The sequence below is a fragment of the Phoca vitulina genome, unplaced genomic scaffold (genome assembly GCF_004348235.1).
Source record: "Phoca vitulina isolate PV1807 unplaced genomic scaffold, GSC_HSeal_1.0 scaffold55, whole genome shotgun sequence".
In the NCBI taxonomy this organism is placed as follows: domain Eukaryota; kingdom Metazoa; phylum Chordata; class Mammalia; order Carnivora; family Phocidae; genus Phoca; species Phoca vitulina.
In genome coordinates this window covers 8,180,159-8,201,068 of record NW_022589758.1, presented here as the reverse complement: position 1 = coordinate 8,201,068, position 20,910 = coordinate 8,180,159, and the positions used below count along the sequence as shown (strand labels likewise).

At 40.8% G+C, this 20,910-nt stretch overlaps 1 protein-coding gene across 1 annotated transcript in view; it reads right to left on the bottom strand.

Annotated features, from left to right (window-relative positions):
* PHEX (phosphate regulating endopeptidase homolog X-linked) overlaps positions 1 to 20,910 on the bottom strand; it is a 199,239-nt gene that overhangs the window by 5,939 nt on the left and 172,390 nt on the right. Inside the window, exons 16-20 of the mRNA XM_032389616.1 lie at positions 17,879 to 17,933; positions 12,514 to 12,581; positions 8,763 to 8,893; positions 1,998 to 2,063; positions 902 to 1,006 (exon numbers count right to left, since the gene is read on the bottom strand). Of these exons, the coding sequence (XP_032245507.1) occupies positions 902 to 1,006; positions 1,998 to 2,063; positions 8,763 to 8,893; positions 12,514 to 12,581; positions 17,879 to 17,933 (425 nt within the window). The remainder of the gene's footprint in view (positions 1 to 901; positions 1,007 to 1,997; positions 2,064 to 8,762; positions 8,894 to 12,513; positions 12,582 to 17,878; positions 17,934 to 20,910) is intronic.

The window sequence follows — 20,910 nt, the reverse complement described above, 5'->3', positions numbered from 1 at the left end:
CATGTTGATAAATGATCACTAATTTAGTGTTGCCATGTCAGCTTTAAGAAATAAAAGATCCCAGAAAGGTGAGAATCCTTTAGCCAGGCTCAACCAAAGAAGATGTGGGAAGGAAAGAGCTTACTGAGGAGCCAATGCAAAGACTGAGCAAAAGAAGGCCGTGCTGGTAACAACCGTGGTCTTACAGATACACATTTGCCCACTGTGAAGCCATGGGTTAGAACCTTCATCAACCCATCCCTGCCTGCTTTGAAAATGAGGCCTACACGTTTGTGACATAAGCCAGGGCAATAACCAATAGCAACCAAGAACTGGCGCTTGCCTCATTAGCCAGAGACCTGAACTGAGAATTTTGTCTCTTTTAGTACACATCTTTCACTTTCTGCTCAGAAAGTCCATCAAACTCACAAAAGGGTGAGATGACTTTCCTTGCTTTTGTTGTTGTTTTCAGCTCTAGCAGTCTTCACATACACATCTGACGGTGGAGAACATAGCTTTAAGGGTCCCCCACAGGTTGAAAGTGGTGAGATACAGTCAGCCAATGAGGCAAAAAAAAAAGAAAGGAGAAATGCAGCAAAACGCAGAGCCACAAAAGCCAAAGAAGGAATCACTAGAAATGGTTATAAAGTGTAGTGCATACATTAAGAAGTCAGCATATATTAAAGAAATACCAAGTGGGTTATGATAGGCTGGTAACCCACTTGACAACACCAATAAACTCTAACTCAATCAGTTAATTAATTACGTCCCATAGAACACTAAGAAGGTGAAATTTACCCTGAAAATAAACAGCAAGATAACATTTCAGCTAAAATCAAAGATATACCACTAAACTTTTGACCATGGGAGCAAGCCAAAGTCCCACATTTCATCTTTGATGCCCCTTCCTTGGCCTACTCACGTGAGCATAACTCAGGAAGAAGAGCTGGTTGTTGGTGAAGATGATGCCTGGTAGGAGAGGCTCCTCAACTCCCTGCCTCTTGTCATTTATCCATTTCCTGTAGGCCTGATGAGAGAAGCAGAATGGATGATCCTCTGCAATGGTGGCCTTCCTCTTTTCTCACCCAGGGCAGAGATCCTAAATATATCCTCCACCATGTACCAGCCTGTCAAGTTTTCCTTTAACAAAACCAGCCCCTGGAAATGCCAAACACTGTTGTGTTGCTTAACAGGAGGCAGGTTCACCTGCAAAAAGACCTACACTCAATAGATACCAGGGCAGCTGGGCCAAAGCATTTACATGTTAAATAACTCCTCCTCCCCCCAAAATCTATTCTTTCTCTGACACAATGGCAAGGACTATGGAAATAAATTTGGGGGTCAACATATTGGTGCCAAATTTTTATTTTTTCAAATAAAAGGGAAAACTGTCATCTTCAATCACCATCACTTTATAAAATATATGTTAACCAGAAGACAGGAAGGATGTAACCTCAGAATAACAGCCTGGTCTTTACATTAAATGCATTTACCTCTAAGAACATCTTTCCACATCATCTTCACATTTCTTGTTTAACCAAGGACCAGTGGATGATGAAAACATTATTACGGACTCTTGCCTGGCCCACTATATGAGAACCACTAGCCTCTGGCCACAATTTAGAAGTTTGGTATTTTAAGAGAAAATTGCAAGAAGAGCTAGAAAGACAGTGTACTCAAGGAAAACTCATATGAACGTAGCCCTGAGGAGATTTCTGTAGCATGCTTTGATATTATTGTGAATGCATCTACTGAAAACTATCCTTTAAATACATGATTCTTAACAACAATTATTATTCTTTAGGGTGACTTTACACCCCCCCCAAAAAAAGAAACGCAGCTGTATTCATATAGAGTAGGACAGAGTCAACGTGGAAATATAATTCTATTCACAGAAATTCACAGAATTGACAGAAATCTAACTCCTCAAGAATATGTCTATAGAGTAAACTGACATGCACCCATGTGGCATTCTATAGTTTAATTTTAAAAATCACAGCAAATGTTGCAGTGCATACCCTAAAAGCTTCCCGCAGACCTCCATTATCAGCAATATTTTCTCCCAGGGTCCTCTTTCCCTTCACCTAACAGAAAGAAAAAGAAAAAAAGAGTGTTTCACAGCCAACTATCATTCAGCAAGAGGCTTAAATGTGATAGCTAGAGAAAGTACCATATTTTAAAGAGCAAATTACGTTCAATAAATCACAGGTAGTCATAATATATTGTGAGATGGCAAACTAACTCCAGCAAGGTGCTCCTGAATATAATAATTTCTATTTTATTATGCTACGCATTTCTTTCTCACCCACCTCTGTATTCTTACCAATTTAGCCAGCCCCGATAAAATGTTAACAAATTCTGAGTGACTCTGGTTTAATGGAGAAAAAGTAGAAATGTCAATACACAGATTACTTTCTCTGATTAATTCATATCATCTGAGTATTCTTTTCAGTGTGCTCGTGTTTCCAAACATTTACGATCCACACAGGAACAAAACTTCACCAACCATCACCATTTTACCTTCAGCGACGTCCATGAAAAATTAAAAGGAGAGTAGTTCTCATGGGGGACAAAACTCAAACAGAAGTCGTGCAGGCCACAAGGTCAAGGCTTGCAACGGGTAGGATAACCAGCCAAGCGTGGTGAAGTAATTCCTCCACACATTTGAAGATTGTTTCCGAAATCCCTAAATAGGCCAGGACAAAAAATACTCCAAACCAATAGAGCCCACAAGCCAGGATCCAACCTGCCCCTTGTTTTTGTACAGGCTACAAGGTGAAACTGGACTTTACATGGCTCAGTGGGTGGGGGGGAAAAGCGAAAGAAGGGGAACATTTTGTGGCATGTGAAAATTACACGAAGTTCAAATTCAGTGTCCATAACTGGGGTTTTACTGGCACGCAGCCATGCCCATTTGTGGACGTACTGTCCGCAGCAACTCTCCTGCTAGAGTGGCAGAGCTGAGTAGCAGCCACGGAGACCCGTGGCCCGCAAAACCACAATTACTTCCCGTAATTACCCTTTGCAGACAAAGTTTGTCAATCCCTGCCCAAGGGGCAGAATAATGCCCCACCCACCCACCCAAGATGTCTAGATCCTAAATTCCTGGAACCCATGCAAATGTTATCTTATGTGGCGAAAGGAACTTTTAAAATATGATTACGTAAAGGATCCTGAGACATTAGCCTGCATTAGCCAGGTGGGTCCAGTGTAACTAGAAGGGTCCGTATTAAGTAGAGGAAAAGGGGGTCAGGAGAGTGTGTCAGAGTGATGCAATGTGAGCTGTGACCAGCCACTGCTGGCTTTGAAGAAAGAAGGGGCCAGGAGCCAAGGAATGTGGCCAGCCTCTGAAAGCGAGGAACAGCGACGCAACAGATCCTCGCCTAGAGCAGCTAGAAGGAAAAGCAGCTCTGCTTACATCTTGGCTTGAGCCCACTGAGACCCGAGTGTGACATACAGAAATGCAGAACAGGGTTTGTGTTCTTTCAGGTCATTAAGTTTGTGGTGATCTGTGACAGCAGTAACCGGAAACGTGGACACCCTGCTCTCAACTTTAGAGCCATGGATCCTACCCACTCTTCACGTCTAAGCTAGGCCAATCACCCAGGTATCAAGCAATCGCAATGGATAAAAACAACTCTTCAGACAACATTTATTTCTGTAATCACCCAGGACCCTCCTAGCTTCGGTTCTCCAAAGTTCCCACTCCTGCTCTTACATAGATGCTTTCTTTTATGACAGTCCTCCGAGGTAAGTGTTGTTACCACCACCTTGCTTAACGCACAGGGAAAGAAGAGCTCAGAGTGTGTAGCACAGGTCTTTGGTGTCGCACCAGATCCCTGTTTCTACCGGGACTGCGCACCCATTCTTACAACTGCTCCTAGCTCAAAAAGGTTAAGCTTAGCTTAGCAGAGTCGCCTCACCTGAAGTTTCCCGGCAGGTGATGTCCTACCTCTCAGGAACTGACTGATGTGCACTCAGAACTGCCTAGCCCCTTACCCCAGGCTGAACAATTTCTGTGGTGTGATTCAGGCCCCAGAACCTTCTACGGGATCAGGCTGAGACAAAACTCCTGAAGCCAACATGTTTTCTCGTATATGTTTCTCCTGAAACCAACCACCATCTTATAGGTTTCTCCTGAAACTACTTCCTAAATAAGTCCCTTACCTAAGAAACCCCTTCTTGGGCTTTGCTTCCAGGGAACCTGACCTAAAATAGTGATTAAAGGAACTACCCACATTTCACAGGGATTCAAACCCAAGCAGTTTGTCTCCAGAGTCTTTGCTTCATAATATGCTACCTTCTCAAGTCACAACTGCTCTTGATTCTGGTGCTTCTGTTTATATCTACTCATGCTTGAATTTAATCTCCTTCCTTGTTCCTCTAAGCTTTATCAAAATCGGAGGTTTGGGGAGTAGCCTTCCCCCTCTGGCTCCTCCCACTCTAGACCACCTCAGCAGACCATATGGCCGTAGGTTTGCCTCTCAAGACTCACGAGCTGCTCACAGTCTGCTTCTGTGGCACTCTACTGGAGCTCTCTCCAGTTCACTGCCAAGGGTCCAGGCACAGAGGACCAGCATCCACAAATGGAGCCAGAAAATAAAGCACAGCCCTTTATACCCACAAAGAAAGCTACCCTTTCTCCTCTGGGAATGAGAGTAAAACTGTTTTCTGATGGTTGGATGGATGGATACTGACACAGGCATCCCCCTTCTATCGTCCTTGTGACAAAGGTACACATTTGCTGGAATTTACTTTCAATATCTGACATTTTAGTCCAAATTGATGCTGTAGAACAGTCCTCCCACCAACATACCACCTAGGAATAAAATGAACTTAAAATAAGAGAATGACAGAATGATATGGGGGGAAGAATATGGATGTTGGGGGACGCCTGGGTGGCTCAGTGGGTTAAGCGGCTGCCTTCTGCTCAGGTCATGATCCCAGGGTCCTGGGATCGAGGCCCGCATCAGGCTCCTTGCTCAGTGGGGAGCCTACTTTGCCCTCGGCCTGCACTCCCCCGCTTGTGTGCTCTCGCTCTCTCTCTCTGACAAATAAATAAAATCTTTAAAAAAGGAATATGGATCTTGGAATCACACCAATCTAAATTCTAATCTAGACTTTACTGCGGGTTTTTATCTCTTTGAGCCTCAGTTTTCTTATATGTAAAATAGGCTAGCAATATGTATACCTCTCAGGACCAGAATAAGGATTAAATTTGTTTCAGGTAAGTGGAAAGTCTAACACCCAAGCCTGCAGGTAACAATCATCAGGAAATATGTATTCCCTTCATCCAAGAAAACTGCTCTTCTATTGTTTTGTTGTTGTTTTCAGCCCCCAAATCTTTGCCTTTGTTTTCCCCTAAGATGGGGTACCTACGAGTATGTCACAAAGTAGTAATAATATTAGCTACAATTTACTAAGCACTTACTGCATGTCAGACATGATGCTGGTGCTTTACATAATTTCAGTCATTTAGTTCTTACAAATGAATGAGTTCAGAAATAGTGACCCATTTCACAGATGAAGACTCTGAGACTCAGGAACGTCAAGCAACTTTCCCATGTTCACAAAACTTATAACTGGCTGAGTCAAGATTTGAACCTCTATCTGACTCTAGAACCCCTCCCCTATCCTCTTCCTGAAGCAACATATATTCTCGATGGATTTTCACAATGTGATAACCTCTGAATTGAATACAGATAAACAGGGGCACCCATTTCAGGTCTCCTCGTGACATACTTGTAGATATTAAAGAAATATATGGGCAGAGAAATAAATGGCTTTCCAGAACAGTGATGAAAGAGCTAGAGATACTATTCAAGGATACAGCCTCTGGTTTCTCTGCCTGGGCAAGGAGTGGTGTTCCTGGTGTTGAACATGGCTGAAGAACCAGGAGGACCAAGTCAGTTCTGTGTGGTCTCTTGCTTCTGTTATGTGCTGTCCCCTTGACTATACAATGTAGGAGCATACAGTGTGTGCATCTATATTTTAGAGTAAGGGCTTCCTGCAGATCCATACCCTACCAACAATTCTTCATTATTGGTCTCTTACTGTCAAATACAACAAGAGAAATCTATCTCATAATTATGAAAGCAGGGGCAGAAAATGCAATAAAAAACTACAAGAAAAAAAATTAATAGTAGGGAGAGGGCATGGAAACCTGATCAAACCAGCAAAATAAGGAAAACAAAAAAGAAGTAAAAACAATGTGCAGGAGATAAAGTATATACAGAAAACTATACAGTTGTACTGGAAAACCTAAAACAAGAACCAAACAGATAAAAAGGCATACCATGTTCTTGAACAAGAAGACTATATCATAAAAAAATGTCAATTCCATACACCGAATATGATTTAATTTAGAATCCCAATGGGATTTTCTTTGGCGGACAGGGTGAGAATGGGTAACATGATCTTGGAGCATATACAGAAGTTTCTTTGCCTGGCCAAAGCACATAAAAGAACAGTGAGGGAGACCTTGTATTGACAGATACCAGAACAATCCATATAGCCATGGTAATAAGACCTTGGTGTAGAAATCAACATACAGACCAGCAGAATAGAATACACAATCCAAAAATTGATGTCAATATGTAGGAGATTCTAAAATTTGACAAATACTCAATTCAGTGAGGAAAAAAATGTCTTTCAATCAATGATGTTGGATCAACTGACTATCCTTTTGGAAGAAAAGAACTCTCACATTAAACTCCATAAAAGGGGGGCGCCTGGGTGGCTCAGTCAGTTAAGCACCTGCCTTCGGCTCCAGACATGATCCCAGGGTCCTGGGATCAAGCCTCAGGTCACACTTCCTGCTCAGTGGGGAGTCTGCTTCTCCTTTTCCCTCTGCCTCTCCTCCCTTCTGGTGTTCTCTTTATCTCAAATAAATAAATAAAATCTAAAAAAAAAAAAAAAAAAACCTCCATAAAAAAGTTAGGTTTCATATGCATGAAGATTTAAATATAAAATAACAAAACAACAAAAACCTTCCAAGAAAAGCCAGGAGACTGCAGAAACTATATTTTTAAAGATTTTTTATTTATTTGAGAGAGTGAGAGAGAAAGAGCATGAGCAGGGTGAGGGGCAGAAGAAGCAGACTCCCTGCTGAGCTCAGAGCCTGATGTGGGGATGTGGGGCTCCATGTGGGGCTCGATCCCGGGACTCCAGGATCATGACCTGAGCCAAAGGCAGATGCTTAACAGACTGAGCCACCCAGGCACCCCTACTTTTTAAGAGAAATAGGTATCTTTGGCTCTATAGAAATGTTTAATTTTTGTATGTCAAAAGATGCATACATAAAATCCAATGGATGCATAATATATTTGGGAGAAAATACTGTAATGTGAATGACAAAATTTTTAACATCTGTAATATCTTTAAAAAGTTCTCACACATTGGCGAGAAAATCACTGAATAGATAAATGCTCTTTCATATATCACCGGTGGGAATATGAATATTATAACTTGTTGGTGACAGTAGGAATCTATCCTAGATGGACAAAATGAATATGTATACAATGAGAGGGTTTGTTATAGCACCATTTGCTGTGGGAAAAGAACTGGAGACCAAGTGTGACCTCTCTCAACAAGAGGTTAGCTGAATATGTGGAGTACGTTGCCACTGCACTTCTAGGCAGCCACTGAAAAGCAGGCAATAAAGGGGTCTGTGGGGGGCGCCTGGGTGGCTCAGTCGTTAGGCGTCTGCCTTCGGCTCAGGTCATGATCCCAGGGTCCTGGGATTGAGCCCCGCATCGGGCTCCCTGCTCCACGGGAAGCCTGCTTCTCCCTCTCCCACTCCCCCTGCTTGTGTTCCTGCTCTCGCTGTCTCTGTCAAATAAATAAATAATCTTTAAAAAAAAAAAAAAAAAGATAAAGGGGTCTGTGGTGTGTGTCTATCTCTTTGTGAGCAAGGGAAACAGTGTATCAGGGTGATTAAGATGAATGACAGGTAGGGAAGAGAAGAGTGATGAGAGGTGTAAGGCTGAAGACAAGAAAGGAACAAAATCCAGCACACACGAACGACATGTATAAAATTTCATTCTTGCCTTCACGGACACGCATGTATGTATACATAATAGAAAATAGACATTTTAGAAGTACATTTCTTTTGTTTCAAACTTCTATAACTAACATCTCTTAACCAATTCAGAGTCATTAATTCAAAATAATGAGGGTTCTAGAGGGGAGGGGGGTGGGAGGATGGGTTAGCCTGGTGATGGGTATTAAAGAGGGCACGTATTGCATGGAGCACTGGGTGTTATGCACAAACAACGAATCATGGAACACTACATCAAAAACTAATGATGTAATGTATGGTGATTAACATAACAATAAAAAATTAAAACAAAAAAACAAAATAATGAGATGTATTTCAGTGGATTAACTTAAGTAATAATTTGGAAGGAAATCTTTAAAAATGATATGGAGTGTAGATTTATAAGAACTGTATTGTTTATGTTTGCTACAAGATTTTCTACATTTATCTAAATCTAGGAAACCAAACTAATGTTTAGGCCTGTGAATTCTCAAACTTGACCTTGTATCAGAGTCACCTGAGGGCTTGGCGAAAAGACAGACTGCCAGAAGCCCAGCGCCCCCCTCCCTCCAGGATTCTGGGTCAAGAGGTCTGCAGTAGGACTCAAGAATTTGCATTTCTAGCAAGTTCCCTGGAGAGGCTGATGCTGTTGTCCTGGGAACCACACATTGAGAACCAATGGTCTAAAGCAAGCTAATGTCCAAAAGAGAAAAAATGACCCACCAAACGCCATAGTTGTACTTACATTTAAGCCAGCTTTCCTCCAATAATAGTTGCTATATTGGTTAACCATGCACTTTGTTTTTTCTTTAAACTTTTCTTCTGAGTCAGTAGACCACCAAGGATCCAGGTTTCCATTTTTATCATATTTTCTACCTAGTGAAAAGGAAAGTTAAAAGACATTTGTACTACCTGTGTTCTCTTCTAGGATTTTTATGGTTTTAGGTCTCACATTGAGGTCTTTCATCCATTTTGAATTTATTTTTGTGTAGGGTGTCAGAAAGTGGTCCAGTTTCATTCCTTTGCATGTTGCTGTCCGGTTTTCCCAGCAGCATTCGTTGAAGAGACTGTCTATTTCCCACTGGATATTCTTTCCTGCTTTGTCAAAGATTAATTGACCATATATTTGTGGGCTCATTTCTGGGTTTTCTAGTCTTTCCATTAATCTATGTGTCTATTTTTGTGCCAGAACCATACTATTTTGATGACTAGAGCTTTGTAATAGAGTTTGAAGTCTGGAATTGTGATGCCTCCTGCTTTGCTTTTCTTTTTCAAGATTGCTTTGGCTATCCGGGGTCTTCTGTGGTTCCATACAAATTTTAGGACTGTTTGCCCTAGCTCTGTGAAAAATACTGGTGGTATTTTGATAGGGATTGCATCATTTTTCCAAAGAAGACATCCAGATGGCCAACACACATGAAAAGATGCTCAACATCACTTATCATCAGGGAAATGCAAATCAAAACTACAATGAGATATCACCTCACACATGTCAGAATGTCTAGTATCAAAAAGACAAGAGATAACAAGTGTTGGAGAGGATATGGAGAAAGGGGAACCCTTTTGCACTGTTGGTGGAAATGCAAATGGATGCAGCCCCTGTGGAAGACCATATGGAGGTTCCGCAAAAAGCTAAAAATAGAAACAGGTTCCACAAAAAGTTAAAAATAGAACTACCCTACGACCCAGCAATTATACTACTGGATATTTATCCAAATGATACAAAAATACTGATTTGAAGGGGTGCATGCACCCTGATGTTTACAGCAGCATTATCTACAATTACCATATCATGGAAACAGCCCAAGTGTCCACTGACAGATAAATGGATAAAGAAAAAGTGGTATATATAGAGACAGTGGAATATTATTCAGCCATAAAAAAGAATAAATGTTGCCATTTGCAACGACAGGGATGGAGCTAGAGAGTATAATGCTAAGTGAAATCAGTCAGTCAGAGAAAGACAAATACCATATGATTTCACTCATATGTGGAATTTAAGAAACAAAACAAATGAGCAAAGGAGAAAAAAGAGAGAGAAGCAAACCAAGAAACAGACTCTTAACTCTAGAGAACAATCTAATGGTTACCAGAGAGGAGGTGGGGTGGGGATGGGTGAAACAGGTGATGGGGATTAAGGAGGGCACTTGTCCTGATGAGCACCGGGTGATACATGCAAGTGCCGAATATTGTACACCTGAAACTGATATTACACTGTATGTTCACTAACTAGAATTTAAATAAGAACTTAAAAAAGAAATTTGTACTATTTGTGGAAACTAATTTCTTCATTTTCCCTTTCCCTCAATTCAACAGACCTTGAAAAAGCAGTCCCAGTAGCAAGGGTCATTCCTGGGAGCAACTCCCTCCTTCTCTCCAATGTCACAGGTTAATTGTAAAAAGAGGGGTTGAGAAAGAGGTTTGAGGAAGTTCTTTCCTTCTAAGCAACAAAGAACATTTTAAAAATAAGATTCATCAACTGATGGCATGCACACCGTGAACCAATCCTGAATTCTTTGTTTTCACCTGATGTGACCCATAATGTTCTCTGGATTATGAAATGAAATGGCTTCATTCAGAAAGCCCATGGAGGGAGCTGGAGCGTCACTACCAGTGAAATTCCAAACGATCCAAAGGAACAGCCCAGTGAGTCATTCACACCGATCCATAGGCACAGCCGAGTGAGTCATTCACACCGTGAGACCACAGCCCCTGACTCAGCCCTATAGGAACGTGTTTCCTCCAAGTTGCTAGGAGCTGAGAGGCACATAAAACCTCTGTTATGAATCATTCCACAGCCATCAGTGTGCATGGAAGGCCCATCTGTCCTGCTTTGACAAGGCAGGTGGCTCTAAAAAGAGAACTTGGAACAAGAATGGAAATCTCCAAAACATAATGGAAAAAAAGATTAATTATACATGGTAGTTTGTTTTTTGTTTTTTGTTTTTTCTGTTTTTTGCTACAGGCTCAGACTTCGTTTTGTCTACACCCTTCAAAAAAAGTTTGAGTAGATCTGGACTATCGTCCATACTCAAGATTACTATTGGTTTAAATTTAATTATGCAAAGAACTCTTCCTTGGACTTACAAGAAAGTCCCCGAAGCAAAGGTGTTAACTGAAATAATCCAAAGCTCTTTGGCAAGGGTGGTTGCCACTACCAGCACCCCCTGGGAGAGCATGGAGTCACTGTCCTCCATACACTATCCCACCAATCATTAAACAGTTACTGGGCACGTAGTTAACTCTGTAACTCTCTGTTCTAATTATTGGTTATGGAATGAAATTGCCATCATTAGATTATGTCCTTTGAGAATGAATGGCTCCAGAAGACCTCCAAAAGATTCTGGGGGAGAACTGTACTTAAATTTCCCAGGAAGAAAGGCCCAGAACCAAGAGATGACTACTGGGTTATGTTTCTTAGCTAAGACTCTCCTCTTAGATAAAGCGAACATGCAAAGACAGAAAGTGTAGCTCTGGAGATTGAGATGACTATAAGGCAGCTACATTTTTAATAGGGAGGGGAGAAATCAGAGGAGCAGAAACCCTAGGTGATTCAGGAAGCGCTGGTGGGAGCACAGGAAGAACTGTCCAGAAGGAGAAGAACCAAGAGTCTCTGGCCCTGGGGTAGGCATCCAGGAAAGGATGTTGGAGACACCACCGACATGAAAGAAAAAGGTCCTCCTACACAATGTTGCCTTGTGCCAGCCAGGTCCTTGAATCTGCCTGTAAATCATTGTGCAGATGTGCATATGATTGTAATTTGCTGCTAATTCATAAATTTTAGAGATTTCATGTGGATTTCCAATAATGCTCAAAGGTAAAGGAGAAAGGAGTGCCAATCAAAAATGATGATGACTCTCAAAGGGCGCTAATTTCAGTTTATGTCATATTCTGCTCTTGTGCTTAAATATCATCAGGATACATAGCACATTCTTCTATATTATACATTATTAGGAAAGCAAAGCCTTTTAACAAAATTCTGAATATATGCCAGCATAGAGAAAAACAGAGCTTAAGCATTGCATAATCCTTGCAATAGTATAAAGGGATCAGGCAGCCAAGCTCCAGAGTCCTAACTGGCTGAGTCCTAACTTGGCAGCATGTATAATCATCTTAGGAGCAGAGCTCACACCTCCAAGGAGAGCATCTCAAGATGGTGAATAAAGAAATGACAAAGGGGAGAAGCTATGAAGCAGTTCCTGGAACTATTGTGGCAGCTACAGCAAGCCTGATCTAAATGCAAAGTTAATTTCATTGAAATTACAAGGTCTTTTTTTTTTTTTCATGCTATCTCGTCACCAACGGGAACAATTACTTATTTATGGCAAGCTATCACAGCAAGACATGGGGGAAAGTTTTCAATCAGCAATCATACTGCTTTGGATAATCTTCAGTCTATGATGATGCCACTATGCAAAGATAATAGCAACAATTAACATCCGTATCATCAACATTATCATAAAAAGCAGCAGCTCATACAACGAACCGGTACTTACCATTATTATCAAATCCATGTGTAAATTCATGTCCAACAATTACTCCTATAGCTCCATAACTCAGAGATCTACGGTACAAATATATAATTTGGAGAAAATTACAAGCATTAATCTCAGAGCATAATCCTTTGATTTTTTTCAATGAAAGCCAAGATAATCTGTTTTCTAGTAACCACAATAACAACTTAATAACCATACCCACAAAATTGTAAAAAAAAAAAAAAAAAAAAATCTAAACACACCCTTCTCACTGAAATGCATAAAGAAAACTATGACCCTGTACAACATTAGGGATACGAAAGAGATGGTTTCTAAAGTCCCTTCCAGCCCTAAGGTTTCTATGATTCTGTATCTGCTCCAGCTAGTTTGTATCCATGAACACATAAAGCAGCAGCAGGCTTTGAAAAGATCCTGTCAGTAAACATACCATTTATTTTTTTATCTGAGAACCTGTTGAAAAATCACTCTAGACTTAGAAGTTATTCCCCAAATGTAATCTTAGAAGTTATTCCCCAAATGTAATCATAAAAAAGGAACAGAACAGAGATTCAAAGGGATCACTGCTTTCAAAGGGAGTCACGTTCCCTTGCTTCTGTGACAGACAAGGTCACGAGTGAATGGCAAGGATCGTGAAGCCTTAACCAGAGTTGGAAACTGCAGAATCGTGAGCCAATAGTGGTGGTTTGGAAGTGCTTGAGTGGTGGTTAGGTAGCAATACATAACTGAAACAGTATGTTAATGATAAATGAAGAAATCCATAAGGAGGCTTCTGGATGTGTGTGTGGGTCTGGGACCTTCTCTCCCAACTACAAGTTCCATGAAGGCCAAACCCTTATCTACTTGGTCACTGCTAAACTTTCTGTAACTAGTACACAGTAAGAAAGTCGCAGTGATTTAACTCATCGGTTAATTAACTTTACCATTTCACACAAGTGACAGGTCTACATGTAATTTATTTTAGTGATTTAACATGTGGATGAGGATTAAAGACGATTTAAAATCCTTGTTATGAGGATTCTTCCTGAGATTTGCAATTATGCTAAAAATATTTCGCAGTTGGCTCCTGACAAGCGACATCAAAGTCACCCGGCAAATGGAAAGGACCCGTAAGTGGAAAGAACAAAAAATTTTTGAGGCAACATGTTATTACAGGACATAATGATCCTTAACATGCTAATTGTTTGTCTCAACTATACCCAAGGAAGTGCTATAAGATTTAATTTTTCCCCTCGGTGGCAATTCTTTCCTTTGTTATTTCTTTCCTGCAAGGTAATTTGCATTTGAAAAAACGCTTCCTACTGTTTTTACATCATTGCAAACCTTCATTAGGGAAGTAAGAGTAAAATTATGCATTTCAATCATGGAGCTCCCATGGCAGTGTGGGACAAACTTGTAATTTTACATAGTGCTAGTTTCTGCAGCAGGCTCTACACTATGCAGCCTGTAACCTTGCGGTTTTTCATGCCTCTCAGCCCTGAGCACAGTACTCAGGCCTCTATAACCCCCGGTCAATGCTGGTGACTGGACGGGCTTAAGGGATGAACAATGGAAGCTTATAGGAACTGCTCTGCAATCAATGTCCCTTAAGAGGGACTGCTCTGATGAGCTTCCTATTTGCGAAGGGTAATAAAGAATTCAGAAAATGACTGAATCACTGTAAGTTCCAATTCTCAGTCACATAATCGTGATCCTTTGGACGGGAGACAAGAAAAAGTAATTTTATATGACTGAGCCTTCCAATGATAATGTTTCAGAATGCTGAAGTCCCATCTTCCATTTCATCAATGGACATTATTAAATGAGCATGCCATAAAAATAAATAAACTCAAATGCCTTTTAAAATGGGACTGGCTGGCCAGAAACAAGAAGACTGCTGCAGAGAAAAATCGAGTCTTCCAAAAACGAAATGGAAAAAATGACCATTTTTCCACCTACTCAGTTTCTCTCGTGTTCTTACTACCCACCCCATGGGTTTAACGTGTGCCCTGGATTCTGCTGTCAACAAGAGGATGGCCAGGCCGCTGTGCAGCAACCATGATCTCACACTGTCATCAAGTAAGGGCTACTCTGTGCCTGAATCAGAAACTCATCAAAATCTCCGATTTGAAAGCAGCTTTCAGGTTATCTACTTCGACTCCTTGGCAGAGGCATGGGCCTCCTCCACAAAAACCCATTCCAATAGTCATAGGACTTCTCCTGGGATTTCTAATAACCAGGAGCTCATGAGGGGGACTGGTCCCTCTTCAGGTGGTTCTAAATAAAACAGCTCTCCCTAACACTGATCCGCGATCTCTCTCCTACGTCTTCTATCTATTGGTCTCGTATAGTCTCTAGCTAAATACCCTCTGACCCCCCTGAATACAGTAAATTGTCTGCCACCTTAACTCTCCTTCAAAAATGTGAAGACACTTACAAGGTTCCCCTTCAAGTGTCCTCAAGTTCTTTAAATTGTTCTTCTTCAGCCATGAATTCTAGACCAGCATTTCCCAAAACAAAGGCAAAGGGGGAGCTTAGGAACCTCTGGGTTAAACACATTTAAATAGGTTTCTTTCTTACAGAACTTCTTGGAAATTCTTATGCTGCTGAATATTGTAATTCTCCAAAAAAAAGGGAGGGTGACTTACCTCTATTACTACTTCATGGAACACACACTTTGGGGTGTTGTCTTAGGCTACTTACAATCCTGAATCTTTCCTCTAGAAACAATTTAGCTTGTTGATGTCCCCAGAACTAGACCCAACATTCAGGGAAAGACTAAGTTGACCAGTGTGAACATAATGGATACCCACTTGCTGGGTCTGGAAGCTAGCTATCCAAAACAGATGTATGGGAAGCCAGCTGACCAGACTGTGATTCCCATGTCTCCAGCATCTCCATCTTTCCAACACCAAGTACCCAAAAGATGCTTAATAATTATTCATTGAGCAGATATCGTAATAGAGGACGGAAGGCTTCAGTGAGGACATAGAACTCTAGGAAAAAAATACAAATCTCTCTCCTACTCAAGTATCAAATATGGCTCAGCCTAAAGCTAAACTCACAGACACTAATATTATTTCCTAGGTTTCTATGATTTTGACTTTTAGATCCGAAAATCATGCTCATGGACCCAATAAACAAATTCACTGAATCAGTAACTTCAAAACCTAACCAGACTATTTCCAAGTCTCTAGGTATATAACCACAATAACAGAAGTTCAGTTGAACTGCTAAAGATAAGCAGAATCAAAGAATTCTAGGACATTTTTAGTTTGAAGGAAATTTAGAGAATATTTAGCCTAGACCTTTATTTTTATAGAAATATGTGTAAGTTTTTAATTTGAATAATAGGGAAAAATCAATTCCAAATATCTGAGCACTAATAAAAAACTATGCAGCTGAGGCCTGGGATGATGGTAAGGGATTTGGTTAATGCAAACCAAGAATTTTCATTTATGCTAATGGAGTGCTTCCCTAAGGTAAGCTTTACTGATGCCTGCTCCTGGTCCCCTCAGCACTCACCATTTTTGAGCACACCAATACAACAGCTTCCAACTGCCAACACCTGAAACTAGTTGCCTGAGGACTTTTTCTGGCTACCAGAGCCCTCGTGGCCGAGACTGGGCAACGCCAGAGAGTTAATACAGCAGGTGGCAGCCCTCAAATCAATGAGGGAAGGGGAGTTGGATGATCAACACCCCAGCAACCTTGCCCCTGAGGTGGGATTACGCTGAAGCATGTTCTACAGTTCCCCAGCAGGACTGAGCCCCAGTTGCTCACAGTGATAACAGGCTTTGAAACACATATGTGGTAGGTAGAATAATGGCCCCCAAAAGATGTCCACATGCTAATACCCAGAAGCCATGATATGTGATGTTATTACATAGCAAAGGGGAATTAAGGTTGCTAATCAGCTGAGCTTAAAATAGGGAGATTATCCTGGATTATCTGGGTGCACCCAATATAATCACAAGGGTCCTTCAAAGTGGAGGAGAAGGCAGAAGAGGAGAGTCAGAAGGAGATGTGACTATGGATCTATGGTCAGAGAAATGCAACTTTGCTAGTTTGGAAGATGGAGGAAGGGGTCATGAGCCAAGGAATGTGGGCCAACTCTAGAAGCTAGAAAAGGCAAGGAAACAGATTCCTCCCTAGAGCTTCCAGAAAGGAATGCAGCTGTACCAACATCTTGTGTTTACCCCAGTGAGACCCAGGTTGGACTTCTGACCTAAAGAACCATAAGCTAATAAATTCATGTTGTTTTAAGCCACTAAGTTTGTGATAATTATGGTAGCCACAGGAAACTCACGCAACACAATTTATTGGCTTCCTTCCCTCCCTGTCTCACGTCTCCATTCCCCTGCTGGTGTTTTCTGCTGTCACCTCCCATAAGAACTCCTTGAACTCGATTCCTTGTCATAGGGTCTGCTTTTGGAGAAGTCCAAATCAAAATACTGCCACCATATTTCTCTTACTTTTATATGTATGTGATCCCATATGTTTTTAACCTACAAAATATTTAAATTGTCATTTATCTAAACCAAAACACAAGACACTAAACTTCTAAAAGCAAGACTAAATTTTCTGTATATTAAAGAACCAGAGCAAACAAAGGCACACAATAAAAGTGGTGATATTACCAACAATGAATATTATCAGAATTCCCACTATATATGTAAATTCTGAATTACTTAAGTCTACAATCTGTTGGTATTAATGACCTTTAATATCTCTAACTCCAGAGACTGTCAATTTTTGACCTATTATATTACTACCCAGGTTATATTTCTAAAGACAAATTTGATTATCTTTACTTGTTCAAAAACTTCTATATGTTCTATTGCTTGTTAATGTCCAGGCTCCTTACCCAGCACTCAGAGCCCTCCAATATCCAATATCAAACTTCTTTTCTAGATGTCTCTTCCACTACTTCCCTTCATATACGACTTGAACCAGCCAAACTAAAATCTTTGCTATTCTATACACACTTTTCTTTCCTCTTCTCACATTATTTCTTCCATTTCTTCCATGGTGTTTGACCCAATACCATCAACTCAAATCCCAACAATCCTTCAAGGTCCAAATATTTGTACTATGAGTCAATGCACAAGTGAATAAATGCATAAAAATGAAAGCTCCATGTGTAGAAGTTGTCTCTCCTGTCCAGTCATACACCCTGGTAAAAAGAATAGGAAGACAAATACCTAAAATGATGAAAGCGGGACTGGCCCACACCAGGTTCCATGCCCTTCTTGTGCTAAACAACCACTGGCTTTGTTTTTTTTGTTTTGTTTTGTTTTGATTTTTGTGACTTTATATTCTATTCTCTGCCAAAGCAGCATGTTCTCCCCTACTCGTCAATAACTGGTTTCTTCACTCATTTACTTACCGAGGATATTCTGTTCCCCAAAAAAAGGGCTTCTGGAGCTCTCCTGCTGGAAACCCTGGGAGACAGACAGACAAAATTGTAAGGGATACAGAGATTGATTCGATGAGGAGTACTTGGTTCAAGCGTTAGCCTGGAAGTTTCAAAGGTCCATCTGAAAGGTCCTCTTCGTGGAGCTGGGAGTATTCTGAGAGATTCAACTGTTTCTAAAATGATATTAATTCAATGGAGTTTGAAATAAGTGCATCACATGAGTTTCAAGGAAACCACTTTGCATGAATATGCTATTGGCATTGTCCAGCCTGCTGTGAACTGGGCCCCTTTATACAGCACGTGCAGCAGCTTTCCCTGATACAGAGAGGGCCAGCTACACGGATACGCAACCTATGCAGTCAAAGCCCCCCCCGACCAGGTGCCCCATTTGCATGCAGCATTCTTGATACTTCCTACGAACACAGAACTCCACTAGACCCACAATGTGCGGGAATTCAGTGAGACTCAAAGTGAGTACAAGGGAAGCATGTGACATCTAGGACTGAGTAGAAGGGGCTTCCGGCAGCCCCAAGAGGGCCCTTTCCATTGGAACCAGGATTTGCTTTGATCACCCAAAAAAAGGCAGTGGCATTCTGAGAAACAAGAATGACCAAGGAACCCTGTTATATCCTTTCCTACTTGTATTACTTCTCTGTATTAAACAACCACATACACTGAAAATTACATAGGAGGAAGGGGAAAGACAGGGTGACCCACAGTTCCTTTTCCTTTCAGTCCTCCCTTACTCATCAATAAGCCAGAGGTAGACAGTGTGAGTAGAACGTACATGTATTAAGAAATAACAAAAGCCGCTGGGTTAGTTTTGTGCAGCGTTTCCACTGGCCTGGTAAGAACAAAATACCTATGCATGTATAAGCTACAAAATACAAACTGTATAATGTTGGTGATTCCACACGTAAGTCAAAAGCTCTTATATTTTCATTTAAAACTGACATTACACAATATAAAGATGAACCATAAACTTATGCTGATGACTGAAAATGTTTATTTTTCCTACAACTTAACAATGACATTAAACAGCAAATAAAAAACTGACAAGTCTAGAGAAAGAAAGGCCACGGGAGGCAGGACAAAGCTGCATACTTGAGCACCTTTAACTGCACTTTTTCTGGCTTTCTAAACTATTTTCATCTGCCACTGGGCCATACAAATTAAGCAGCTGGTTTTGTGTAGATGAGCAGGAGAAATGCTTTGCTTTGGTATTGCAACTCACCACTAAATCTGGCACCCTGGGCTGATTCTGAGAGTTGCGTTAGTAAGTCATAACAATCGGGAATGCAAAGAATAGTAACAGAAGACAAAACAAATGGGGGGGGGGGAGTGAGCACCTCCTTCTGCAATGTCCTTGCCTGCTCCAGCCACCACTCTAGCCCCCGTGAGACTGAAAGCTCTTCTAGGAGTTAAAATGTTTTCCCTTCCCTCTCTCCCTCTCCACATTCTGTCTACCCCCGGCCATGAGAGGATACTACGACACTGGGAGGAGAAGTGAGGACAAGAAAGCAAGTTCTTAGTTTAGAAGTGAAATGTTAATTCCATATACCTATTCTTTATATTTTCTTCATATCAGTTTGAGATTTCAAGGTACAAAAACCTCACTGCAAAACAGAGATAGATCTAGCTAGGAGTTCTCTCTCTTCCTGCTACTTTCATAGAGAGGAAAACGCATGACTTTGAAGGGGCAACATCATATTAATCTTCATCGTTTTCAAAATTACCTGAGATTTTTTTTTGCATCTTTACATCAATATTCCATCCTTTTTTGGTGATTACTTTTAGTAAGTCATTCGAACTTGGAGATATATATGCAAATATATATTACATATATATGCAAATCACAGTGTTTATGTGAGTCTCGTCTCAGACAACAAATCATCAAAAAGCAATATTTCCTAATAAGAACAATGATCATGAACCAAAGGGATCTAATTATGAAATCATTACGGCGCTCCTGCTTGGTACCATGCCCAGCTGGAAGCATTTCTGTCCACTGCCAACCTCTTTACAGGAAGACATCTGACACCCGCATGTGCCTCCATTTCTGCGGCTTTTGCTGTCAGGGGCCCCAGACTCGAAGGCCACAGCCATCGCACGCCTCGGGTCAGCTGTATCTGCTCAGCCTGTCGGGGCCATGGAACCCTCCACTGCTCAACACAAGAATCTGATGCCCTTAGGGCTGTTTTGCTGAAGTGAATGGCTTCACAGTGTAAGCTGCAGGTTTGAAGGTGCTCACAGGCCAGGGTGATAGATCAAAGCCCAACAGGGCCAACTCAGGATCGTATCTCAGGAAGTGGATAAGTTGTATTCAGCAAAGGTAGAAGTTAAAAAATAATTAAACAGAAAGGGAATTATTTTCTCTTCTCTCCCTTTTTAATAGGCTTTTCTTATTTTGTTTTGTTTGCAAATCCATTGTATTTCCTTTTCCCCCCCATCTCAGCACTGCGTCACCAGTTTCATACTTTTAAAGCTCTTTTTTTTTAAAGCTCCTTTTCCTATCAGTATATTTATGGGAGGCATCCTCACAATGTAAATGTGTGTATGTACACATACATGTGCCTGCATCCATATTACGTGTTACATACGGACACATTATGCATACATACATAGAGATATACATAGGAGAGGAGAGAGGGAGGGACAGGAAGGAAAAAAATGTAACTATTAGATTGGTAAAAAAATTAGTCAATTTGGTAATAGGTAATACTGGCCAGGGTGTAGGAAGCATGTTGGTTTGAGCATAAACTGTTTGTTGTAAGCCTTTTGATGAGCAATTTAGTCATCTCTTAATGCTTTAAATGCCACTTCTAAAAAATGAGTAACTATGTGCTGACATGGAAAAAATATCTAAAAGATATTAAGTGGAAAAAAATATTAAGTGAAAAACCAGCACTCAGTCGTGTATGTGGTCCTTTTCTGCATAACATATGTTAAACATATGTATAGTTACATACAGTCAGTTCTGCTATAACACTTATATTTAAAAG